The 24,453-nt window shown below is 46.9% G+C and overlaps 1 protein-coding gene across 1 annotated transcript in view; it reads left to right on the forward strand.

Moving 5' to 3' along the window:
- Window positions 1–24,453, forward strand: part of LOC115638820 (ceramide synthase 4-like) — a 35,459-nt gene that overhangs the window by 10,629 nt on the left and 377 nt on the right. Inside the window, 6 exon segments of the mRNA XM_030540814.1 lie at window positions 3,016–3,073; window positions 3,533–3,583; window positions 4,554–4,646; window positions 6,785–6,913; window positions 9,051–9,157; window positions 18,238–18,391. Coding sequence (XP_030396674.1) covers window positions 3,016–3,073; window positions 3,533–3,583; window positions 4,554–4,646; window positions 6,785–6,913; window positions 9,051–9,157; window positions 18,238–18,391 — 592 coding nt within the window.

Below are 24,453 nucleotides of genomic sequence, written 5' to 3' on the forward strand. Positions count from 1 at the left end.
GAATATCAGGCATCTCCTCACCACTCACATCCTCGCTGAGGCTGAAGGCTCACCGTGAACATTTGTGTCCATGGGTCATAACTATAATGGGAAGGGAACAGCCCTCCTGTGCACAATACTATAAAATCCCTCATGGCCAGAGACACCAAAATCCTTTTACCTGTAAAGGGTTAAGAAGCTCAGGTAACTTGGCTGACACCTGACCCAAAGGACCAATAAGGGGACAAGATACTTTCAAATCTTGGTGGGGGGAAGGCTTTTATTTGTGCTCTTTGTTTTGGGTGTTGTTCGCTGTTGGGACTAAGGGGGACCAGACATCAATCCAGGCTCTCCAAATCTTTCTGAACCAGTCTCTCATATTTCAAACTTGTAAGTAACAGCCAGGCAAGGCGTGTTAGTCTTATTTTTGTTTTCTCAACTTGTAAATGTTCCTTTTTGCTGAGAGGATTTTACCTCTGTTTGCTGTAAACCTTATTTGAACCTAAGGCTAGAGGGGGTTCCTCTGGGCTACATGAATCTGATTACCCTGTAAAGTATTTTCCATCCTGATTTTACAGAGATGATTTTTACTTTTCTTTCTTTAATCAAAGCTTTCTTTTTAAGAACCTGATTGATTTTTCCTTGTTTTAAGATCCAAGGGGATTGGATCTGGACTCACCAGGAATTGGTGGGGGATGGTTAAATTCTCCTTGTGTTAAGATCCAAGGGGTTGGATCAGTGTTCGCCAGGAACTTGGTGAGAGTCTCTCAAGGCTACCCAGGGAGGGGAAGGTTTTGGGAGGAAAGGGGGTGTTCCAGACTGAGGAATCTGGATGGTGGCAGCGAACCCAGTCTAAGCTGGTAGTTAAGCTTAGAAGTGTTTATGCAGGTCCCCACATTTGTACCCTAAAGTTCAGAGTGGGGGAGGAACCTTGGCACTACGTATCTCAGGAGAGCTCCTTCCTGCTTAGATAGAAAAGCTTCCTTTGCTTGCTTTCTTTTTCTGAATGCTGCCCCAGAGGGGCGTTTTCTTCTTTCACTCATGACTACTGTTCTGCGCCAGCTGTGGTGGCTCGCAACACTCAGTTGAAGGGGACAAATAAGCAGGCTGGTAGAAGGGCCTGAGTGAGGGAAGATATCAGTGTCTTAAGGGCCTAACTGGCTCCTCCTACTTCAGGCGACTACCTATTCTCCTCAAGTGGGTTTAGGGAAGCAGCAGGAAACAAGAAGCTCCCTGAGAAGCTGGTGTGAATCAGTCCAGGCTCCTGGAGGTGCTCAAGAGGTACATAAGAGGTTCCTCCTCCTCTCTCTCCCCGCCGCTTCTGCTGCTTTCTGTTATTCCCTCTCACCTTTTCTCCTGCCTGCCTGTTGTGTCTCTTGTGCCTTCCTTCCTCCAGCACAGCACTCCACCATCTCTGTGCATCTAGAGCAGAAGGATACATATGCACCAGCACCAGATACAATTTTCTACACTCTGGGTCCTAATGGCAACCCCCCTCCCCCCAGTCTGACACCTGAGGCAGCCGCCTCAGTTCGCCTCATGGTAAGGCCAGCCCTGCCTGCCCTGTCTCCACCCATGCTTTTACCCTCCTCACCCATAATTCATCCACGTTCCCTTACCTTCAATTCAGTTTTCTCCTCAGGTTCTGCTTTCAAACACACATTCTATCCTGTAGCTCAGAGGTAGGCAATCTATGGCACGCATCCCAAAGGCAGCACACGAGCTGATTGTCAGTGGCACTCACACTGCCCGGGTCCTGGCCACCAGTTCGGGGGAGGGCTCTGCTTTTTAATTTAATTTTAAATGAAGCTTCTTAAACATTTTTAAAACCTTATTTACTTTACATACAACAATAGTTTAGTTATATATTATAGACTTCTAGAAAGAGACCACCTAAAAACGTTAAAATATATTACTGGCATGCAAAACTTTAAATTAGAGTGAATGAGTGAAGACTCAGCACACCACTTCTGAAAGGTTGCTGACCCCTGCTGTAGCCTGAAAAATCCCTCTTGACCTCACCTGTCTTCCCAACTACCAGCTGTTTCCCTCCTCCCATTCATGATGCAGTGCCTGTAGGCACAGCTATGAGTGTGGGTGGGGGGGTGCTGCATAAACTGCACCCCACCCAGAAAGGCTTGTGCCTCAGATACCCCTTGGTTGTACTCCACAGCAATGCTTATTCACTACTGGCCTCTACCAGCAACACATTGCAACATGTCCTGTGCCATTTCAGTTGTCCTGACCAGGGCATGATCACCAATTCCTTGCACTCCCATCCAGCTTGGGCTCCATCTGCTCTGAGCAGGAGTAAGCAGCTGCACAGAGCTAGAGCACAGACATTCTTGGCTCCCAAGAAACCATGCTGCCTCCTTGCCAACCCTAACAGCATCCTCTCCACCAAATCTCCTTCATCTGTCTGCTTGCCTTTGACACAGGTGATCACTCCCACCTCATCCTCCATAAATGAAACTTGGCTGCCTGGTGCTTCTGAAACCAAAATATACCAAGACCTACCCCAAACTGCCCCCTAAGACCTTGTCTACATTGTGTAATAGAACCACTGATGACTATAATTGTCATGAGAGTGGCAACTCAACCAGTGGTGAATATGGTGTGTTCTAGTCTATACTTTCATTTAAACCATGGTGAGCTCACAACCGTTTCTGACAGTTCCTATCAGCAGTGCTTCAGTCTGATGGTATGTACCAGGGCTAAGGAAATTTAGACTGGGCTTATTAGAAGAGAATATGGAGTAGCGGACTAAGGCTGATGGAAGTGATACGAGATACACTAATGTGCATTATAAGCAGTTATATACAGTATTACATGTTGCTCCTTTTTTGTGAATGAGGGAATGAAATGCACCCAGGGCTCTGCTTTCAAGTGGAGCTCATTTCAGTGCTATATGCTGTGTGAGTATCTTTTAGCTAAGGTCAGTGGTTGCACGAATGACTGACACTAGGTGTGGCCAGAAGGGCTGAGCCTGACCTCTGAACTTCTAATTTCCTGTGTTCTTTTCTTACTTGCTTTTAGTTGGAGTTCTTTGTGTTACCTCATTTCCTTCTGCACTGGACTTGTGGTCTTGTACGATGTGAGTATGTAATCAGCACCCACCCTACCTTGCTAGCAATGATGCACAAAAACAAACGTTCAATAAATATTTCTACTCTGTACTTGGAGAGAAGCAGGATGATGTATTTGTGTCACATAAGGATGATGAAGTACTTTCCAGTCCATCTACTAGGGGAAAACATTTTTAAATAACCCAAAAACTACACAGGAAGTTCAAAAGGCAGAAAAGCTAACACCAAAATTTCACCCTGCGAGGCCATCCACATATTAAAAGAAGTAGGACCTTAATGTAGTCTGATGGAAAATCTTATTGTAAGACTGTTTCAGAATGCATCTTTTTATGATGGGGTCAAAACAAGCACCTCCATTTTGTACTATTATATAATCTGTAATGGGAACAGGCCAATTCATTAGGCCGCTGGTTGAGAGAGGACTGTTTCTGACACTCTCACAGTTAGATTACACTGTTTCTTTGCAGAAGCCCTGGTTTTGGGACCCAAGAGAATGCTGGGTGGGGTATCCACAGCAGGTAAGTCATCCAGGCGTGTTGGTCCATGTAACAGCAACTCAGAAGGTTCACATAGTCTCTTGGCCTTTGTCAGGACCTGTGCCAAGCAGCTGGATGCACCCCTTATCCTGTATTGTTTAAGGTAGACCTCGGAGGGCTCTTTACAGGTAAGTTACAGCATGTGTCATGGACAGACTGGTAAGCATCGCAGGTCTAGGCTTGAGTCCAGAGAATGCAATCACCTGACAACAGGTAGGCTAACCCTTCAGTTCAGCAGAGGTGTGACTCTGTGTAGACACCCACTTCCACAGACGGTTTGTTCAAATCAGTATAATAAAAAGATCCTACGTGGTAAAGGCAGAATCACCTCCAAGGGCAAGTACATTTCGCCCATGGCGCTGAACATAGCTGGGCCTTCTGCAGGTCTGCATCCCATTGGTGTAATGGCTGTTCAGACATTCACAAGAGGGGAGAGATGTAAAAGGGCTGTGGCCATGTCAGGACTTAGCCAGCTCTGCACTCCTGCAAGCAATGGGGGACAAACTAAGCTGAGGTAATAAGAAGGATCCTGTTAATGGTGAATAAAACAAAAACAAGTCACTTTCGTCAGGGTTCACAAAGATCTCTTAGAGCATGGGAAGGCAAACAGTGTCATTTCCCAGCTGCTGGAGGATGTGCTGTGGACATAGGCTTCTCCAGTCTGCTTTAGGGACATCTCAACACAATCTCCCTCTCAAATATATTTTTCCATCTAAAGGGGTCAGGTTCATCTCAATACAGATTGGGGGGGGGATTTTAAAATCTCAGTTTTTCACAGAACAGCTAAACAATTTCCCACACAGCTCTACTGATTCACTGTTTGCCAGATTCCCTGTGCCCAAGTAAATCGTTTCAGACACAGCAAACGTATTCAGCTCTGGTTCTCTTTGCAGCTATCTGCTCTTCCCCATGGTTTATGCATTAACTAAGCCTCTTTGTTTTGCTGCTGCAGCCACTACAGCGCTCTGTGTACTGGTACTACATGATGGAATTCTCCTTTGCCTTGTTACTGACTTTCACCATGGCCTTTGATGTGAGAAGAAAGGTGAGAGGAAGTACTTGGGTTCTAGACAGCGATGTGAGAGATGTGAGTGGCCAACCAGAGGTTCTCTGGGGTCCAATGCAAAATAACAAAGTCAGGGACCTATTGAGCACCCTCCCACTTCTTTCAGCTCTGCACCCTCACAACTGTCTCCTGTCTGCCTCATCAGTTTGTCAGTGACCCGCACTTCAGGCTGTGGGGAGAGTTACCCCAATCTGTTTTAAATGCTCTACATCCTATAGTGATCTTCCCTTCAAAGGCCAGTTTGGGAGATGCTTAGATTCTAGTGTGGTAAGTTCAGTATGGATCAATAGACAGATGCAGACAGAAATTATCCCTTTCCTTAGAGGCTTAATTTTCCCCACTCAGTGTTGACAGGAGGGCAAATCTATCCATTTCAGCAGAGAAAAGCTTTTAATTTCATGTCAAGACATATAATTCTGTGGGACTGAGCTAACTCAAAGAGACAGGTTTCAGAGTGGTAGCCATGTTAGTCTGTATGAGGAGTACTTGTGGCACCTTGAAGACTAACAATTTTTTTTCCCCCTCGCTGCTCTGCCAGCAGCACTTGCCGTTTTTTTTTCCCCCCTCCTCTGCCGGTGGACACCCCACCCCCCACCCCCACCCGCCCCATGTGTCCCGATATTTTCTCCCTCTCATCTGGTCACCCTAGTCAAGGCTCGCTGTGTAGAGTTTCATGAGCCGTGGCATTAAAGGGTAAGTGGGGTCTCCAAGGATCACAATGGGCATTTTGACTTCCCCTATGGTGATCATCTGGTTTGGGAAGAAACTCCTCGCTTGCAGCTTCCTGAACAGGCCAGCGTTCCGAAAGATGTGTGCATCATGCACCTTTCCGGACCACCCTACATTAATGTCAATGAAACGCCTACAGTGATCCACAAGCCCCTGGAGAACCATAGAGAAATAGCCCTTCCGATTAACATACTTGGAGGCTAGGTGGTCTAGTGTCAGAATTGAAATATGCGTCCCATCTATCACCCCTCCACAGTTAGGGAAACCCATTTGAGCAAAGCCAGCCACAATGTCACGCACATTGCCCAGAGTCGTGGTTCTTCTGAGCACGATGCGATTAATAGCTCTGCACACTTATACCAGCACAATTCCAGTGGTCGCCTTTCCCACTCCAAACTGGTTAGCGACCAATTGGTAGCTGTCTGGAGTTGCCAGCTTCCAGACTGCAATAGCCACCAGCTTCTCCACGGGCAGGGCAGCTCTCAATCTCATGTCCTTATATCGCAGGACAGGGGCGAGCTCAGCACACAGTCCCATGAAAGTGGCTTTCCTCATCTGAAAGTTCTGCAGTCACTGCTCATCATCCCAGACTTGCAGGACGATGTGATCCCACCACTCAGTGCTTGTTTCCCAAGCCCAAAAGTGGCATTCCACGGTGGTGAGCATGTCTGTGAATGTCACAAGCAATCTCATGTCATATGCGTTGTGTGTCGAGATCATCATCGGACTCCTCACTGTCAGTTTGTAGCTTAAGGAATAACTTGACTTCAATTCATGATGTGCTGGTGAGACCCATCAGCATATTCCTCAGCAGTTCGGGATCCATTCCCGCAGACTGAAAGGGAAGACAGAGCGCACAGTACAAAAAACACTGAAAGATGGCGCCAGATGTGGACGGAAGCACAGGGTTTGCTGGGATGTGAAGCGATGCATCCCGGGGCGTTGGAACAGGACCCAGAATGTCCCGCACCTCCTGTGCCCCCTTCCCACAAGACACGGTGCCAGAATGGGAAGAGGTGCTCTGTGGGATAGCTGTCCATAATGCACCGCTCCCAGTGCCTCTGCAAGTGCCGCAAATGTGGACTTGCCAGTGCATTTGCAGCTGACAGTGTGAACACACTGCAGTGCTTTCCCTGCTGCAGTCTCCGAGGGCTGGTTTAACTCAAAGTACTCTACAGCTGCAAGTGTAGCCATGCCCATACTCTCAGTCATTTTTCTGCATCTAACACGTCATGTTCTGGGAAGCCAGGTGAGATCCCAGTTCATCTAGAGAGAGTTTAGATTATCTAGAGACAGTTTCTAAACACTGGAAAGGCAGCGGTATCCCTTGTGCTGATACCTGCAGTTTATCGCAAAACTGGAACTCTCAATCTGTTGTCTTATTCCAGGACTTTAAGGAACAAATGGTGCACCACACAGCTACCATCATCCTTATCAGTTACTCATACTGTGCCAATTACCTCCGGATTGGGTCTTTGGTGATGTTGCTCCATGTTTCTTCCACTTTTCTCCTAGAGGTAGGTTATTCACTGGTTATAAAATAGCTGTGCACTTTGGCTTCCTTTCTTAGAACATATACTCCTGTTGCACTGTAGTGGATACATTGCAATATCCCTCCCATGCTGTCTCCATTTTTTTGGTTTATTTTCATAGAACGGTAAGAATGGAAGGGACCTCAAGAGGTCATCTAGTCCAGTCCCCTGCATTTTATTTTATCTCTAAAAAAAAAAATGCTAAGAGAAAAGTTTTAAAAAGAACTCTAAGCAGCATTTTGTGTTGGACAATGTTAGGTTCTGATCCTGCTCTCTCTTATACATGTGCTTAGCAACACAAGTGACTCTACTTCCAACTAACTCAACTTTCATTCTGCAAAAGTAAGAGTATTTCACCAAAGAAATAACCTAGACGATTCAACTGCCTTCCGATGAGCAATGATGTCAAATTTAGACATTGAATTTATTTATTAAATTGTGAAATAGAGGGATTTTAGCCCTGCTTTGAGTGTAAACTTCAGCACAATCTTCACTATGGAATCTCTACTAGAACTTCCAAATTACAGTCACTATCTTTTTAAGAGTGGTGACAGCTTCCAGTGTCATTTGATTAGATTATATAGATACTTGGGCCCAAATTTTCCAAAGTCACCACTGACTATGCATGCCCCAGTTTTTGGGTGCCTAACTTTAAACCCCTGAATTTCAGAGTTACTGAGCTCCTGCAGCTCCCATTGATTTCAGGTGGGGCTGTGGGCATTCATGACCTCTGAAAATCAGAATCAAGTGTCACAAGCTGGATGCCCAAAATCAGTGGCCACTGGGAAATTTGGTGATGTGCAGCCTTAGGAATGTTTCCTTCAGTTTTACTGTGCATGCTGCCTTGAGTCCCTCTCTGCAAAGAGTGGGTGTATGCACACTGCATGGATGCAGTTCAAAGTCTCAGAATACCTAGCAATCACCAAGAGCTTGAAACTTGTTTCTAGTTAGCTGGGTAAACATGTAGTCCAGTCCCAAGCAAACATTACACAGCAGACTCACTGTAGTTTAGACACACAGTTTACAAACCTGGGCATGTTCTCTCTTATAAGCATTCGAATTAAAATGACCAGGCTGTCACCTGCGTTCGGGGCAGCTCCAAGCACCAGCGCACCAAGCGCGTGTCTGGGGTGGCAGGCTACGGGGAGCGGCCTGCGAGTCGCCAGGAGGGCGGCAGTGAGGCTGCCTTTGGAAGTGTTTCTGCTGGAGGTCCGCTGGTCCCGCAGCTTTGGCGGCAATTTGGTGGCGGGTACACCAAAAGCGTAGGACCAGCAGACCTCCCGCAGGCTTGCCACCGAATCCACGTTACCAGCGGACCTCCCGCAGGCTTGCCACTGAATCCACGTTACCAGCGGACCTCCCGCAGGCGCGCCACCGAATCCACGTTACCAGCGGACCTCCCGCAGGCGCGCCACCAAAAGCCTCCTGACTGCCGTGCTTGGGGCGGCAAAATAAATAGAGCCGCCCTTGCCTGCCTTACAGGTTATAGACGTATAAAGTCTGTGTTAATTATCAACTGAAAGAATTTATGGGTACATATTACTACTTCTCTAGCTCATTTGGTGATTCATGATTTGGTGCTTTTTCTAGACAAGTAGCAGCTTTAGAAGGAATTACTGTTATTGGGTCTGATTCTCCATGCCTGGCACCTTGTGTCACCAGTGATACCCGTGCAAAGTGAGGGCAAAATGCTGCCATTCTGATCTCAGAGCATTGTACACGCATTTTGCCCTTGGGTAAATGAAGAAACAAGCAGATCAGGCAGGTGAGAGTCAGTTTCTCGCTGCTGAAAAGACCTAGATAAACATTGTCCCTGGAGCAGGAAAAACTTTCTGGAAAAAACCTGAAAGTACTTTATTAAATAAAATTCAGGGCATAGTATGTAAAGATTTCCTCCCCTCTCTCAGGAAATGCAACTTCCTGTACTCACTTAGGGTTTCCACCTTGTCCAGGATGTGCTGCCTGCAGGTCTGAAAGGGGAGTTCGATTCCTATGACCCATCTTTGGCCTCTGAGATTGATTTGAGGACTGAATGTTGCACTGTGCCTCACTTGTCTGTGTGGGTGTTAACGGTGCCATCACACACTGGCTGACAATAATGGCTTGTTTCTTCTTTCTCCAGCTAACCAAGCTGCTTCATTACTTGAACTGGAGACGCGCAAGCCACCTTCTCTTCTTAATTTTCTCATCCATTTTCCTTGTTACTCGGCTCATCGTTTTCCCATGCAGGTGAGCCTTGGCTTTATTGCAGGTTTCTTCAGGTTTTCTTCAAACGTGCCTCCCATGGAGCTTTCCAGAGTCACCAGGGACTTGCCTGGCTTGTCCAGCTTCCATCAGGTAGTTCAAAGCTCCTTGGGGGACAAGGTTGATCCCACTGGGTCTTGACCCTGTTGAATCTGGGATAATTTTAAAAATGATTTATTTTCCCTTTGATAAATAAACACATGTAACCCTGAATCTCTAGGTGCAGCCTCTGCTCCTTCTATTCCAGGGTTTCTCAAACAGCGGTCACTGCTTGTGTAGGGAAAGCCCCTGGTGGGCTCGGCCGATGTGTTTACCTGCCCTGTCCGCAGGTCCGGCTGATCGCAGCTCCCGCTGGCTGCGGATTGCTGCTCCGGGCCAATGGGAGCTGCTAGAAGCAGCATGGGCCAACGGATTTACTGGCCGCCATTTCCAGCAGCTCCCATTGGCCCGGAGCAGCAATCCATGGCCCGTGGGAGCTGCGAATGGCTGGACCTGTGGACGGGGCAGGTAAACACACCCGCCAGGGGCTTTACCTACCCCTGTTTGAGAAATCCTGCTCTATTCCCAGACACTTATCCAGAATAAGACAATCTGAGTGCCTGGGGCTGGGAAGAAACGTTGGCATTTCTCCCACTTTGGAGTTTCTCATACTGGCATCTCAGAGAAAGGACACCTGAGGTAGATGATCCTGTATAGAAGATCTTGTGTGTGGCTATAGGCTGAAGGCTCTTCCAGATCAGAGATCAGGCAGCAGAGTGGACAGGAGTGAACAATGCATAGGGGAGAGACTAAGGCTAGGTCTACACTTGGGGCAGAGATAGACCTAAGATATGCAACTTCAGCTACACGAATAGCGTAGCTGAAGTGGGCGTATCTTAGGTTGATTTACCTAGCCATGAGGATGGCAGCAAGTCGATCGCTGCTGCTCCCCTGTCAGTTCCGCTTCCGCCTCTCACCATGGTGGAGTTCCAGAGTTGACAGCAGTGCGATCGGGGATTGATTTTATTGCGTCTACACTAGATGCGATAAATCGATCCCCACCTGCCAATCTGGCAGATCCGGCGGGTAGTGTAGACGTACCCTAAGGGTCAGAGCTGTAATCTGAATACATTGGTTAATCCAGGTGGGGGAGACACCACAGCACCAGATGCCAAGGAGCTGAGACTGGGATCCATGCTGCTACCCTGCTTCCCCAGCAGCGATGGCAGGATCCCCTCATAGCCCCTGATCTTCCTTGTCTAATTTCAAGACTAAACTTGTTGATGGCCAGTTTATATCCATTTGTTCTTGTGTCCACAGTGGCACTTAATTTAAGTAATTCCTCTCACTCTTGGGTGTTTTATCCCTCTGATGTATTTGTATAGAGTGATCATATCTCCCCTCACCCTTTCGTAGAGTATCAGGGCTGGAAGGGACTTCAGGAGTTCATCTAGTCCAACTCCCTGCTCAAAAAAGGACCAATCCCCAGACAGATTTTTTGCCCCAAATCTCTAAATGGCCCTTTCAGGGATTGAACTCTCAATCCTAAATTTAACAGCCCAATGCTCAAACCGCTGAGCTATCCCTCTTTCCTTTGTTTGGTTAGACTAAACAAGCCAAGCTCTTTGAGTCTCGTCTGATAAGGTAGGTTTTCCATTCTTCTGATCATCCTAGTATCCCTTCTCTGTACCTGTTCCAGTTTGAATTCATCTTCCTTAAATATGGGAGACCAGAATTGCACACAGTATTCCAGATGAGGTCTCACTAGTGCCTTGTATAATGGTACTAACACTTCCCTGTCTCTACTGGAAATACTTTGCTGATGCATCCTAGGACTTCATTAGCCTTTTTAATGGCCGCTTCACACTGGGGACTCAGAGTCATCCTGTGTTCAGCCAACAGACCTAGGTCTTTCTCCTCCTCTGTCACTTCCAACTGATGCATCACCAGCTTATAGCAAAAATCCTTGCCTTTAGTCCCTAAGTGCATGACCTTGCATTTTGCGCTATTAAATTTCATCACATTTCTATTACTCCAGTTTACAAGATCATTCAGATCTTCTTGTATGATATTCTGGTCCTCCTCTGCATTGACTTTCTGTCATCTGCTAATTTTATTCACATACTCCCACTTTTTGTGCCGAGGTCAGTAATGAACATGTTAAATAAGATTGGTTCCAAGGCCAGTCCCTGAGGAACTCCACTAGTAACCTCCCTTCATTTAGGTGCTGGGCCATGCCTAGATTATCTTTAATCTCTACCTCATCCTCAGTGATTAGAAGTCCCACTTCTTCTTTCCTTGTTTTCATTTTATTTATATGAGTATAGAACATTTTGTTGTTGGTTTTAATCTCTTTTGCAAGGTCCAACTCTGCTTGGCTTATGGCAGTTCTCACTTTTTCCCTAAAAGCAGCAGAGAGTCCTGTGGCACCTTATAGACTAACAGACATTTTGGAGCATGAGCTTTTGTGGGTGTATACCCACTTCATCGGATGCACCCATGAAAGCTCATGCTTCAATATGTCTGTTAGTCTATAAAGTGCCACAGGACTCTTCGCTGCTTTTACAGATCCAGACTAACACGGCTCCCCTCTGATACTTGACACTTTTTCCCTACACTTTCTGACTTCCAAGAGGTAGCTTTCCTTGCTGATCCATCACATCTTCCATTCCTTGTAGGCTTTCTGCTTTCTCTTAATCACCTGTTTAAGATGCTTATTCATCCAGGTTGGTCTGCAACCCTTCCCTATGAATTTTTTCTTCTTACTTGGGATGCAGGCTCTAGCTAGCTTCTGCTACTTTGACTTAAAGTAATTCCAAGCCTCCTCCACATTCAGATCCTTGAGTTCTTCTGTCCAGTCCAATTCCCTAAGAATTCCCTTAATTTATTAAAATCAAAGCCCCTAGTTTCAGATCTATTTTTGTTTATTCTTCTATTTAGTTTAAACTGAATTAGCGCCATGATCACTTGAACCAAGGTTGCTCCCAGTTCTTCTGTTAGGTCCTTACTACTCACCAATACCAAATCTAAAATATCAGCCCCTATTGTTGATTCAGTGACTATTTGGTGAAGAAATCTATCAGTTATCACATCCAGAAATATCTGGGCCCTACTATTATTAATAACACTTGTCCTCCAATCTATATCTGGGAAATTAAAGCCTCTCATAATCACACAATTCCCAATAGTATTTATGTAATTAAAAACATTAAAGAGGTCTCTATCCAGATTCAGATCAGATCCTGAGGGTCTGTAGCGCACCCCAAGCATAGCCCAGGGGAACCTCTAGTAACTTTCTTCCCCAAAGTGATTTTGGCTGAACTAGACTCTGTTTTATCCATTCCATCATTTCTATCTCATTAATATACAGAGCTTCTCCACCACCTTTATCTTTATTCTGTTTTTCCTGAACAGCACATTCCCTTCAGTGCCTGTGCTCCAGCCATGGCTACTATTCCACCATGTTTCTGTTATCCCTCTAATATCTGGTTTTACTTCCTGCGCTAGTCGTTCTATTTCCTCCATTTTGTTACCCAGGCTCCTTGCACTGGGGTACAGACATCTTAGCAGTTGCTGCTTGATTTCGCACACACTCCTCACCCATTTGGGTACAGTCATTCTACAGACAGTATCACCTACCTGACTGTTAGCGTCATTGGTATCAGCACAACCTTTCCTCTTCATGTCCATTCTCCTACCCACTGCTGTTCCTTTCTCCATTGCTGTATCCTCTCTTACTTGATCTTTCTCCCTCTCAATGTTAAAATCAGACGTGGAGATTACATGAGCATCTCCCCCATGTTCCTAGTTTAAAGCTCTTTTAATCAGCTGTGCCAACGTCCATCCCAGAAGTCTATTTCCCTCTCTATTCAGGTGAAGTCCATCCCATGAGAACAGTCATTTGTCCATGAATATCTTCCAGTGGTCAAACATCCCAAAGCCCTCCTTATGCCTGAGCCATCTATTGATTACCAATCAGTGAATTCTTTCCTGCTCCCATTAGGACTCTCTTCAGTCTCAGGTCCACATCCCGTATCTTCGCTCCTGGCAGACAGCTCACCCCTCTGTTCTATGGATCAGCTCTGGTGACAGGGCTGCTAGTTTTTCTTAGTAGGGAGTCCCCAGTCACATAGACCTGCCTCTTCCTGGTGATGATGCAATTCTCCAGTCTTCCTCCTGTTCTTTCAGGCTGCAAGTCCTCTTGTATTTTGTTCTTATTTGCAATCTTCTGTGAGTCATCCTGTGTCCTCCTGGGACTCCAAACTCTGGCTATCTCCATTGACTCCTCCCCTCTTCTTGTAAGGCTAACTACTCTTCTCTTCATCCTGGCCCTCCCACCTTCTGTTAGCAGCTGCTGTGCCCCTTCTTCCTTCTCCAGCTCAGCAAACCTGCTCCTGAGCTTTGTTTCTCCTTCATTAGCCAGTCTTTTTCTCTGTCTGGTTCTTGTAGTGACATGCTTTCACTGGACCCTTTCCTCACCCAGCAGTCTCCCCTCAGAGTTCTTCAGTCCAGCTTGCATCCGAAAGTCTTGACATTTCCCTTCAGCCTCATCTTGCCGTCCCTCCATCATCTCCCTGAATCCTCTTTAAAACTGAACCTTAGTTACCACCTGCATCTCCAAACTTCAGATCTTCTGTTCCATCAGCTCTATCAGGTGGCACTTCATACAAACAAAGCTCTTTTCAGGTACCTGCGCTAAGATCATGTACATGCTGCAGCTTCCACTTCTGGTCCCCTTCTTTGTCTCTTTCATTACTTGGGTCACTACCACTTCTGCCTCTGTGTCTGTCACAGTCTTCCCACCTAAAGTCCTGTCAAGGAAAAAGAAAAAGAAAACACAAAAACCCAAACCCCCAAAAACACCAGGACACTACACAATCCCTCCCCCCTTCCCAACTCCCACGCAAAATCCCCTGTTTACAGTTCTGACTGGATAGGAAGCAGCAGCTGGCTGGGCCAGCGCTGAGCTGAGCCAGCCGGCCAGCACCATGAAGTGACCCACACTGCTACTCCCCAGGACAGGATCAGCCTGCCACCTCCTCACCCATCTCTGCAATGGAACCGGCCTGCTAACCCCCATGAGCAGGCACAGCCTCAGTATGGAGGTAGGAAGTGTCATAACTCTAGTCCCAGATTTGGACCTTAGCGTCCAAAATATGGGGGTTAGCATGAAAACCTCCAAGCTTAGTTACCAGCTTGGACCTGGTACTTGCTGCCACCACCCAAAAAATTAGAGTGTTTTGGGGCACTCTGGTCCCCCTGAAAAACCTTCCCTGGGGACCCCAAGACCCAAATCCCTTGAGTCTCACAACAAAGGGAAATAATCCTTTTTCCCTTCCCCCCTCCAGGTGCTCCTGGAGAGATACACAGACACAAGCTCTGTGAATCCAAACAGAGTGACTCCCCCTCTCCGTTCCCAGTCCTGGAAACAAAAGCACTTTCCTCTTCACCCAGAGGGAATGCAAAATCAGGCTAGCAAATCCAACACACACAGATCTCCCCCTGATTTCTTCCTCCCACCAATTCCCTGGTGAGTACAGACTCAATTTCCCTGAAATTTCCCAGAAAAGAAAACTCCAACAGGTCTCAAAAAGAAAGCTTTATATAAAAAAGAAAGAAAAAATACATACAAATGGTCTCTCTGTATTAAGGTGACACATACAGGGTCAATTGCTTAAAAGAATATTGAATAAACAGCCTTATTCAAAAAGAATACAAATCAAAGCACTCCAGCACTTATATTCATGCAAATACCAAAGAAAAGAAACCATATAACTTACTATCTGATCTTTGTCCTTGCACTTAGAAACAGAAGATTAGAAAGCAGAAACTACTTCTCCAAAGCTCAGAGAAAGCAGGCAGACAGAAAACAAAGACCTCAGACACAAAATTCCCTCCACCCAGAGTTGAAAAAATCCGGTTTCCTGATTGGTCCTCTGGTCAGGTGCTTCAGGTGAAAGAGACATTAACCCTTAGCTATCTGTTTATGACACGCCCCCCAAATTGCAGACAGTGGGGAAACTCACTGGCGGCGATTTCCTTCTAGAACTTTAAAATAAACAGAAGCAGCAGCTGGCTGGGCCAGCGCTGAGCTGAGCCAGCCGGCCAGCACCATGTAGTGACCCACACTGCTACTCCCCAGGACAGGATCAGCCTGCCACCTCCTCACCCATCTCTGCAATGGAACCTGCCTGCTAACCCCCATGAGCAGGCACAGCCTCAGTATGGAGGTGGGAAGGGAGAAGCCCACTCTGCCTTCCTGCTATTGGGGGAAAAAATGCAGCAATACAGGACGGCCTCAATGGCTGTGCATATCCCATGAAAATCCAGCATTCACTCGGGAAACTAGCGTGAATTAAAAAAAAAATCTGATTTTTCTCAGCCTTAACCATAACTCCAAAATCCTTTTCTGAGTCACTGCTTCCCAGGATGGAATTATCCCCTCCCTTCCCCCCCTAGCCCCCCCACCCCAGTAACTGTGGCCAACATTCTTTGTTCCCAGCACTTACATTTGGCTGTGTTAAAATGCATATTGTTTGTTTGGGTCCAGCTTCCCAAGTGATCCTGATCACAATGAATCAGTGATTTGCTCTCTTCATTATTTACCACTCCCCCAGTTTTTGTGTCATCCACAAACTTTATCAGTGATGATTTTATGTTTTATTACAGGCTATTCAGGAAAGTGTTAAATAGCACAGGGCCAAAAACCAGTCCCTGCATGACCCCACTAGAAATAACTCAGTTGATAATGATTCTGCACTTACAGTTACACTTTTAGCTATGTCAGTGACCCAGTTTGTAGTCCATTTAATATGTGCTATGTTAATTTTGTATCATTCTATTTCTTAATCAATTATCACATGATGCCCACTCAAATACTTTACAGAAGTCTCTTTCAACACTATCAGCCAAACTTGTAATCTCATAAAAAATTATATCAAGTTAGTCTGACAGGATCTATTCTCCATAAAACAATGTTGATTGACATTAGTTGTATTACATTCCTTTAATTTTCTATTAATGAGTCCTATATAAGCCTCTGCATCATCTTGCCCAGGACTGATGTCTGACTGATAGGCTTATAATTGCCCAGGTCATCCCATTTACTCTCATTAAATTTTGGCACAACATTAGGTTTCTTCCAGTCTCTGGAACTTTTCCAGTGTTCCATAACTTACTGAAAATCAACATTAATGGGCCAATAAGCTCCTCAGCCAGCTCTTATAAAACTCTTGGATATAAGTTATCCAGTTTAAAAATGTCTAAGTTTAGTACCTGCTGTTTAATATCCACCTGTGTTACTGCTGAAATCGAAAGTTTTCAGTTTCATCATCTGACATGACTACACCATTCCCCCCGCCCCCAAATACAGAGCAGGAATATTTATTGAACACTTCTGACTTTTCTCCATTAATACTGACAGGTTGGAGCTCCAAGGTCTAGTCCCTTGTTTGTTTGTATAAACACAACTTCAACAGGAGAGATTGATACAGAACCACACCTGAAGCACCAATAGCCTGGTGGTCAGGAGATCGGAGATCCAAATTACAGTCCCTGCTCCAAATAATGCAGAGCAGATGTTCGAAAACAGGTGTCCCATATCCCAGATGACTGCCCTAATCACTGGGCTGTTGGCTATAAGGGGAGTAGGGGTAACAATCTCTCTCTTCTTGTGGCTTCTGGAGAGAGAGAACTGACCTGGTTTAGGCTCCTAATTCCAGGAAAAGGTTCATGGTTGTGGGCCCCAAGCAAAGCACCTCCCTCCAGCCCAGAGTTAGGCACCTAACTACCTTTAAGAGTGGGATTTAGGTCATACCCCTCTCTGGGATTTCCTCCTGGCTGATTTAGGTAGATCCCCACTCAGCTTGCTGTCTTCTGTGTCCCTTTTCTTAGGTGCCTAATTCTCCTCATACCTTGTATAGGGAGTCTGGGTGCCCAGTTCCACTGGGCCGCAGGGTACCTAAAAATAAGATGTTTCAGCACCTATGTCCTGTTGTGGAACTAGCCTTAAGTGACCACCAGAAAATCAATGTTCATAAAGGGTTAGCAATCTTGTCCCATTAAAATTAACCAAGTAAAATATACATCCAGTATCTCTGGACACTTTTGTGTAATTTTCACACACCATCTCGGTTTGTTGCTACAGCAATTTCCTACCCTTACTAAGAGCCTTGAAAACTCCTAATTATTTCTTTGGCTTAAACTCTCTTGGCTGTGAGTAAGAAGGCTAATGTGATGTTTGAATAGGAATATCAGGTAGTAGGGAGGTGGTATTGCTTCTGCATACAACATTGATGGGACCATTCCTGGAATATTCTATCCAGTTCTGGTGTCCTCACTTCAAAAAGATGTTGAATTCAGAAAAGAGTCACAAGAACGATTCAAGGTCTGGAAAATCTGCCTTACAGTAAGAGATTTAAGAAGCTCAATCTATCTAATCAAGGATGAAATTAAGAGATGACTTGAGCACAGTCTACAATTGCCTACATGAGGAAACGATTTCTGATAGCAAAGGGCTCTTAAATCTCACAGATCAAGGTGTAATGATATCCAGTGGCTGGAAGTTAAAGGTAGACAAATTCAAACTGGAAATAAGGTACCAATATTTAAGTGATAATTAACCATTGGAACAAATTGCCTAGAGAGTTGATAGATTTTTTCTGACTGAAAGTCTTTTAACTCAAGAGTGGAGCGCTCTCTGAGGCGCATGCTTCAGTTATGGATGTGATACAGGATTTACTGAGTGAGGTTCTATGGCCTTCCTATGCACTAGATGATCATAATGGTCCCTTTTGGCAGTAAAAGCTAAGAAATGCATTAATTTTTATCAGGCTTTGTATCTTCTTCAACTTTTGCTCATTTTATAAATAGTTTCATAGGTCAGGGTGACCTAATTGTCTGTTACCTTTCATTTGCTTTGGACAATTTAAGACATTCATTCAGTGTACTTACCACAACTGGCACAACAAAACTGACCTGAACTTCCACCCAGACCTGGAACTGAACACTCTGAGGTTTGCCTCTTGCTGTTTCTGTTTAGATCTCATGCCTGTTCGTGACTGTGTTTGTCTCTTGCTATATTGCAGGGTGCTGTATACTTCATTCTATGGTTCCATGGAGTTCTACCAGCCCTACTTCGGATACTATTTAATGAATGCTCTCCTGATGGTTCTGCAGCTGCTGCACGTCTTCTGGGCCAGCCTAATCATTCACATGCTCTACAAATTCGTCAATGGCACGGTATAGCAAGTGCCTGTGCAACCTTAATTCAGTCCCCTTATTGTATGCATTATGATATGGTACAGTCTGTACTACTTTTTCCATAAGATCTCCAGCTGCATTCAGGGTACAGAATGGATGTTGCTCAAGGCATGAATCAAGTCTGTGTACAGAAGAAAACTTTTTGTCTGTGGGAGCCCCACTTTTCACAGGTGGTCACTAATTGTATGTTCCCTATTTTTCAGGTGTCTAGCTTGACACCTGAAAAATAGGGAACATACAATTACATACAATGACTTACAGACATGGGCACTCCCAGGTGCAGCTAATGTCCATGGCACAGATAAAGTGCTATATAATGCTATATTACTCTGGAAAATCAGGTCCTAAGCATCTCAGATCAGGCACCTAAAATCAGTGGATATTTTTTAACCTTAATCTCTATGTGCCTCAAGCTCCCATCTGTAAATTGGGGGTCCTATTCCCTTCATCGTGCAGGGGATCTGTGAAAATAAGTGAATGTTGGTGAAGCACTCAGATACACTGTCCATCCTATGCAATTGGGCCTGGCTTGCAGCTGGCTACTGGAGCTGGAGGAGGGTCCCTGGCTGTTCTGCTCCTGCTGCTTTTCCAGGGGAAGGGTGGTGCTGCTGTGGCTGTTGCTCGCTCCCCACCTGGTTCCATTCTGCCTGCAGCAGCAGCTTTCTTGCCTTGTTCCCTAGCTCCGGAGTGTGAGGAGGCCTGTCCTGGCAGTGTTGCCCCTTCCGTTGTAGGTTTGCTTTGGCTTGGTTGATGTTCTCCCTTCCCCTCTTGTGTTTGCTTGGTCTGTTTGTCCCACCCATATTCCCCTTTTTCTCCTCCTGCCCTTCCCTTTTGTTGGGAAGACAGCTCCCTTGTGCTCCCTTTCCCTTCCCTTTTCAGCTTCCTCAGCCCCTGTCCAGGGAACCCTTTTCCCTTGGGGGGGGTGGGAAGGGGGACAGGTTTTCCCCTGCTTCTCCCTCCCTGCTTCTCAATCCCTTCTCTCCCCCCCCCCCACCCCGCCCATGGTGCAGAAAGGCACCAGTAGAGCCACTGTAACCATGACATCTGGGTCAGCCCCTCCCCAGAGCCTTCTTCTGAGCCAACTCAAGTGCCTGGGATGGCCTTTCCATTGCACCCCGACAAGCATTATGGCTGGTGTGCACAGGCTTGAAGTGGGAGGTGGCTGTGGCAGGAGATGGAGAGTGTCCCCTTGGGAAGGAAGATGGAGACCCAGAGGTGCTGCCACTGGCCCTGCTGGCAAATGCTATCTTATTTGCTGACTTGATAATGTTGCTTGGGAGATGGTCTGTGGGGGGAGGCAGGGAGAGGGAGGACAGGTGCAGAGTTAAGGGGAAACACCAGGCTGGGGGGCAGCTGCTGCTTTCAGATTTGGAGGAAGCCTCCCCTTTACCATTCTTGGGGGGAAGCTGCTGTTTCTGCCACACCCCATTTAGTGTCCCCGGGAAAGTTCACTGGGTGGAGCTGGCTGAGGAGGAGGTTTTTTGGGGGGGTGTTATTGCTGCTGTTCCCCCCATTAAAGGAGCCCATGATAGAGGAAGTTGCCAGTGGGGTTTCCTTGTTGTCAACATCAGTCCCCCCGAGTTGGTGCTAAGCTTGAGATTTCTTCCTTGGTTGCCAGTGGGGTGGACTTTGTGACTGGGAGCCTTCCAAAAAACTTGGGGGAGATCTGGAACCTGGGTCTGACACCAGCTGACCCAGGCAGGGATGACCATCTTCCCACCGATCCCAGTCTTGGTGCCAAGCTTATTTTGATGTCCCCCCATTCTCCTTCTGCACTTCACTCCAGCCCTACTTTGGAGAAACCCCTTGGTCCTGGCCCTGGCAGCCTTCTCTTCATGAGCCAGTTAGAGCATGACTTCCTCCACTACCTCCAAAGGCTGTGATATGACCGGCAACTCTTTTATCTCTATCCGAGAGCTCTCCCTCAAGACCTCTCTGAGTTCATAGAATCTCAGAGTTGGAAGAGACCTCAGGAGGTCATCTAGTCCAATCTCCTGCTCAAAGCAGGATCATCCCAACCAGGCCTTTGTCAAGCCATCTAAGGATGGCGATTCCACCACTTCCCTAGGTAACCCATTCCAGTGCTTCACCACCCTCCTAGTGAAATAGTTTTTCCTACTATCCAACCTAGACCTCCCCCACTGCAACTTGAGACCATTGCTCCTTGTTCTGTCTTCTGCCACCACTGAGAACAGCTGAGCTCCATCCCCTTTGGAATCCCCTTTCAGGTAGTTGAAAGCAGCTATCAAATCCCCCCCATTCTTCTCTTCTGCAGACTAAACTAGCCCAGTTCCCTCAGCCTCTCCTTGTAAGTCATGTGCCCCAGATCCCTGATCATTTTCATCGCCCTCCACTGGACTCTCTCCAATTTGTCCACATCCTTTCTGTAGTGGTAGGCCCAAAACTGGACGCAATACTCCAGATGTGGCCTCACCAGTGTTGAATAGAGGGGAATAATCACTTCCCTCAATCTGTTCCTACTAATGCAGCCCAATATGTCACTAGCCTTCTTGGCAACAAGGGTACACTGTTGCCGGTGTTTTGCCAGGACCACCTCAGGATCTGGAAGTTGATCTCCAAAACCAAGTCCATTGTGGCCACTGAGGGTTTAAAGCTCCTTGCTGAATCCCTGTTCCACAATCCATATCTTGTGGCACAGGTGGTGGAGGTCCCCTTGTTGCGCCGGAGGTTGGTCCTGTCAGGTGTTTCCAAAGCTGGAGATCTTCTGGACTACAGGACAGAGTGGAGTCTGGTATGCTCACCCAGCATATGGGGTTGCCCATCCTGCATGTCCTTTGCCATGTGCTGCCAAAGGAAAAGACTGCCCTGCCTTCTGCGTCTGTAGCTTTCTTCAGTGAGTCCTGCAGCAGGGTGTTCCCCGTCCTCTCATCTCCCTTGGCCTGCCAGAGCTTGATGTTGGGCCCCTGCCCTGCGAGTCCTCTCCTGGCTGCTTTTGACCTGGCTTGGACTTTCAGAAAGCCTTTAACACCAAAGGCTCTTAAGCAAAGGCATAAGAGGGAAAGTCCTTTCATGGATCAGAAACTGGTTAAAAGATAGTAAAGGGTAGGAATAAATAGTCAGTTTTCAGAATGGAGAGAGGTAAATAGTGGTGTCCTCCAGGGGTCTGTACTGGGACAAGTGCTCTTCAACATATTCATAAATGACCTGGAAAAAGGGATAAACAGGGAGGTGGCAAAGTTTGCAGATGATACAAATTACACAACATAGTTAAGTCCAAAGCAGAGTATGAGGAGTTGCAAAGGGATCTGATCAAACTGGTGGCTGGGCAACAAAATGTCAGATGAAATTCAATATTGATAAATGTAAAGTAATGCACATTGGAAAACCTAATCCTGACTATACATACCAAACAGTGGGGTCTACATTTGCTGTTACCACTCAAGAAAGATCATGGATAGATCTCTGATAACGTCTACTCAATGTGCAGCAGCAGTCAAAAAAGCTAAGAGAATATTAGGAACCATTATGAAAGGGAAAGAAAATAAGACAGAAAATATCATAATGCCACTATATAAATTCGCCCACACCTTGAATACTGCATGCAACTGAGGTTGCCCTAGCTCAAAAATATATGTATTAGAATTGGAAAAAGTAAAGGGCAACAAAAATGATTACGGCTATGGAACAGCTTTTCTACAAGGATATATTTAAAAGACTGGGACTGTTCATCTGAGAGCCCATTAGCAGGGGATAAAATCATGAATAGTGTGAAGAAAGTTGACAAGAAAGTGTTAGTTACCTTTCAGTTAACATGGCAACCAGGGATCACCCAATAAGAACATAAGAACGACCATACTGGGTCAGACCAAAGGTCCATCTAGTCCAGTATCCTGTCGTCTTACAGTGGCCAATGCCAGGTGCCCCAGAGGGAATGAACAGAGCAGGGAATCATCAAGTGATCCATCCCCCGTCACCCATTCCCCGCTTCTGTCAAACAGAGCCTAGAGACACCATCCCTGCCCATCCTGGCTAATAGCCATTGATGGACCTATCCTCCATGAACTTATCTGTTTCTTTTTTGAACCCTGTTATAGTCTTGGCCTTCACAACATCTTCTGGCAAAGACTGAAATTAATAGAGTTCAGAAAAGAATTGGATAAGTTCATAGAGGATGGGTCCATCAGTGGCTATTAGCCAAAATGGTGAGGGTCACAACCCCATGCTCTAGGTGTCCCTAAACATCTGACTGTCCGAAGCCGGGACTGGATGACGGGATGGATTATTTGATAAATTGCCCTGTTCTGTTCATCTCCTCTGATGCACCTGGCATTGGCCACTGTCAGAAGACAGGATACTGGGCTAGAAGGACCATTGGTCTGACTCAGTCTGGCCATTCTTATGTTCTTACATTTTAACTGAAAGCAGGGAGCCTGTCTCTCCTGTGCTATCTCAGTGATTTCTCTCCTGGGCCCAGGCAATATGGAGGAGGAAGCTGTAAGTTCAAATGGAGAGATGATAGCCTGACCTGGGGTGGAGGGGTTGGCCAGACTGGGAAAAGGAGAATGAGGAGACTGGGTCTGGAGGCTGATGGGGGAAATGCACATTGTGACTAGGAGTTGGGGTGAAGGAGAGACTGGAACTGGGTGGGAAAAGACCCTGGAACTGTAACCTGAGGAGGAAACTGGGAACCAGGGGAGACTGGAACTGGCAGGGCAGAGAGACTAGGAGTCAAAGGGGAGACTGCTTGGCACTGGCTGAGGAAGGAAACAGTGAGCTGGGGCCTTGTAGGGGAATTGGGAATAGCTGGACAAGTAGCCTAGGACTGGTGGAAGGAGATGAAGCCTTGCAGGACAAGGAGACTGGAATGAGACTGGTACTGGCTAGCTGAGGAAAAGACACTGGGACAAGGAGGCAGCAGTAGGGATGATCTGTGACTGGAACAGGTTTCTGGGGATGGGACATAAGTGGTCACCGTGGAGTGGAATGGGCAGAAGCCAGGTCTCCTGTACCCAGTCCAATGCTCTATCCACTGCCTCCTGAAACCCTTATTCACACACAATGTGCCGCAATCAATAGACTTGCCATGGAAGGACCTCAGGGTTTGGCCCATGTGCTCCTTGCTAGAAACCCTTTTGTTTGCTGAATTTCATCCTGTTGCTCCAAACCATGCCACTCTCCTCTTCTACCCCCAGACCAGCACAAACAATTCTTCCCCCTCCTTGGAATTGAGGCTCTGCATAGCCCAACCAGCTGCAGAAAGCTCTTTTTTCCTTTCCTCTGGCCCCATTAAACAGGGATTTGTTACCCTTCTCTGAACCTACAAAGGAAATGTGTTCAGGGGCCCCAGCTCTCACAGCAGGGAAGCCCAAGCAAAACCACAGGCCAGCATGCCTTCAGCCCCCTCCTCACGTCTAGCCCAGCTGCAGGGCCGGCGCTTCCATTTAGGCTGCCTAGGCAATCACCTAGGGTGCCAGGATTATTCGGGGGGGCGGCATTTTGCCGGCGGGGGGCGGCAGGCAGCTCCGGTGGACCTGCCGCAGTCGTGCCTGCGGAGGGTCCCCTGGTTCCGCGGCTCCAGTGGAGCTGCCGCAGGCATTCCTGCAGACGGTCCGCTGCTCCCACGGCTCCGGTGGACCTCCCGCAGGCACGGCTGTGGCAGCTTCACTGGAGCCGCGGACTAGCGGACCCTCTCTGCAGGAATTCCTGCGGCAGCTCCACTGGAGCCGCGGGACCAGCACGAGGGGCAGGCAAAATGGCCGTGCACCTAGGGCACTAAAAACACTAGTGCCGGTCCTGCCCAGCTGTGAGTGTTTGGAAGGTAAATCCTCCCCACCTAGGAACTTAATGTGCTCCTTTGACCTCAGGCTGCTTCATGACCATACAGCCATTCCTGGCGTCGACTGGGATTGTCCCTGGGTCACCCCTCGAGTGAGACAGAGGGACAGTCAGAGACAGTTTCAAGGAGAGATTCTCCAAAGGGCAGCCCAGGAGGACACGAGAAAGAGTTTGCTAAAGCTCACAACCAGAAATGGCAGCTGGACTCGTCATCCGGTAGCTCAGCTGTTTCTTGTGCAGCTTTC

The sequence above is a fragment of the Gopherus evgoodei genome, chromosome 22 (assembly GCF_007399415.2).
Source record: "Gopherus evgoodei ecotype Sinaloan lineage chromosome 22, rGopEvg1_v1.p, whole genome shotgun sequence".
Lineage (NCBI taxonomy): Eukaryota > Metazoa > Chordata > Testudines > Testudinidae > Gopherus > Gopherus evgoodei.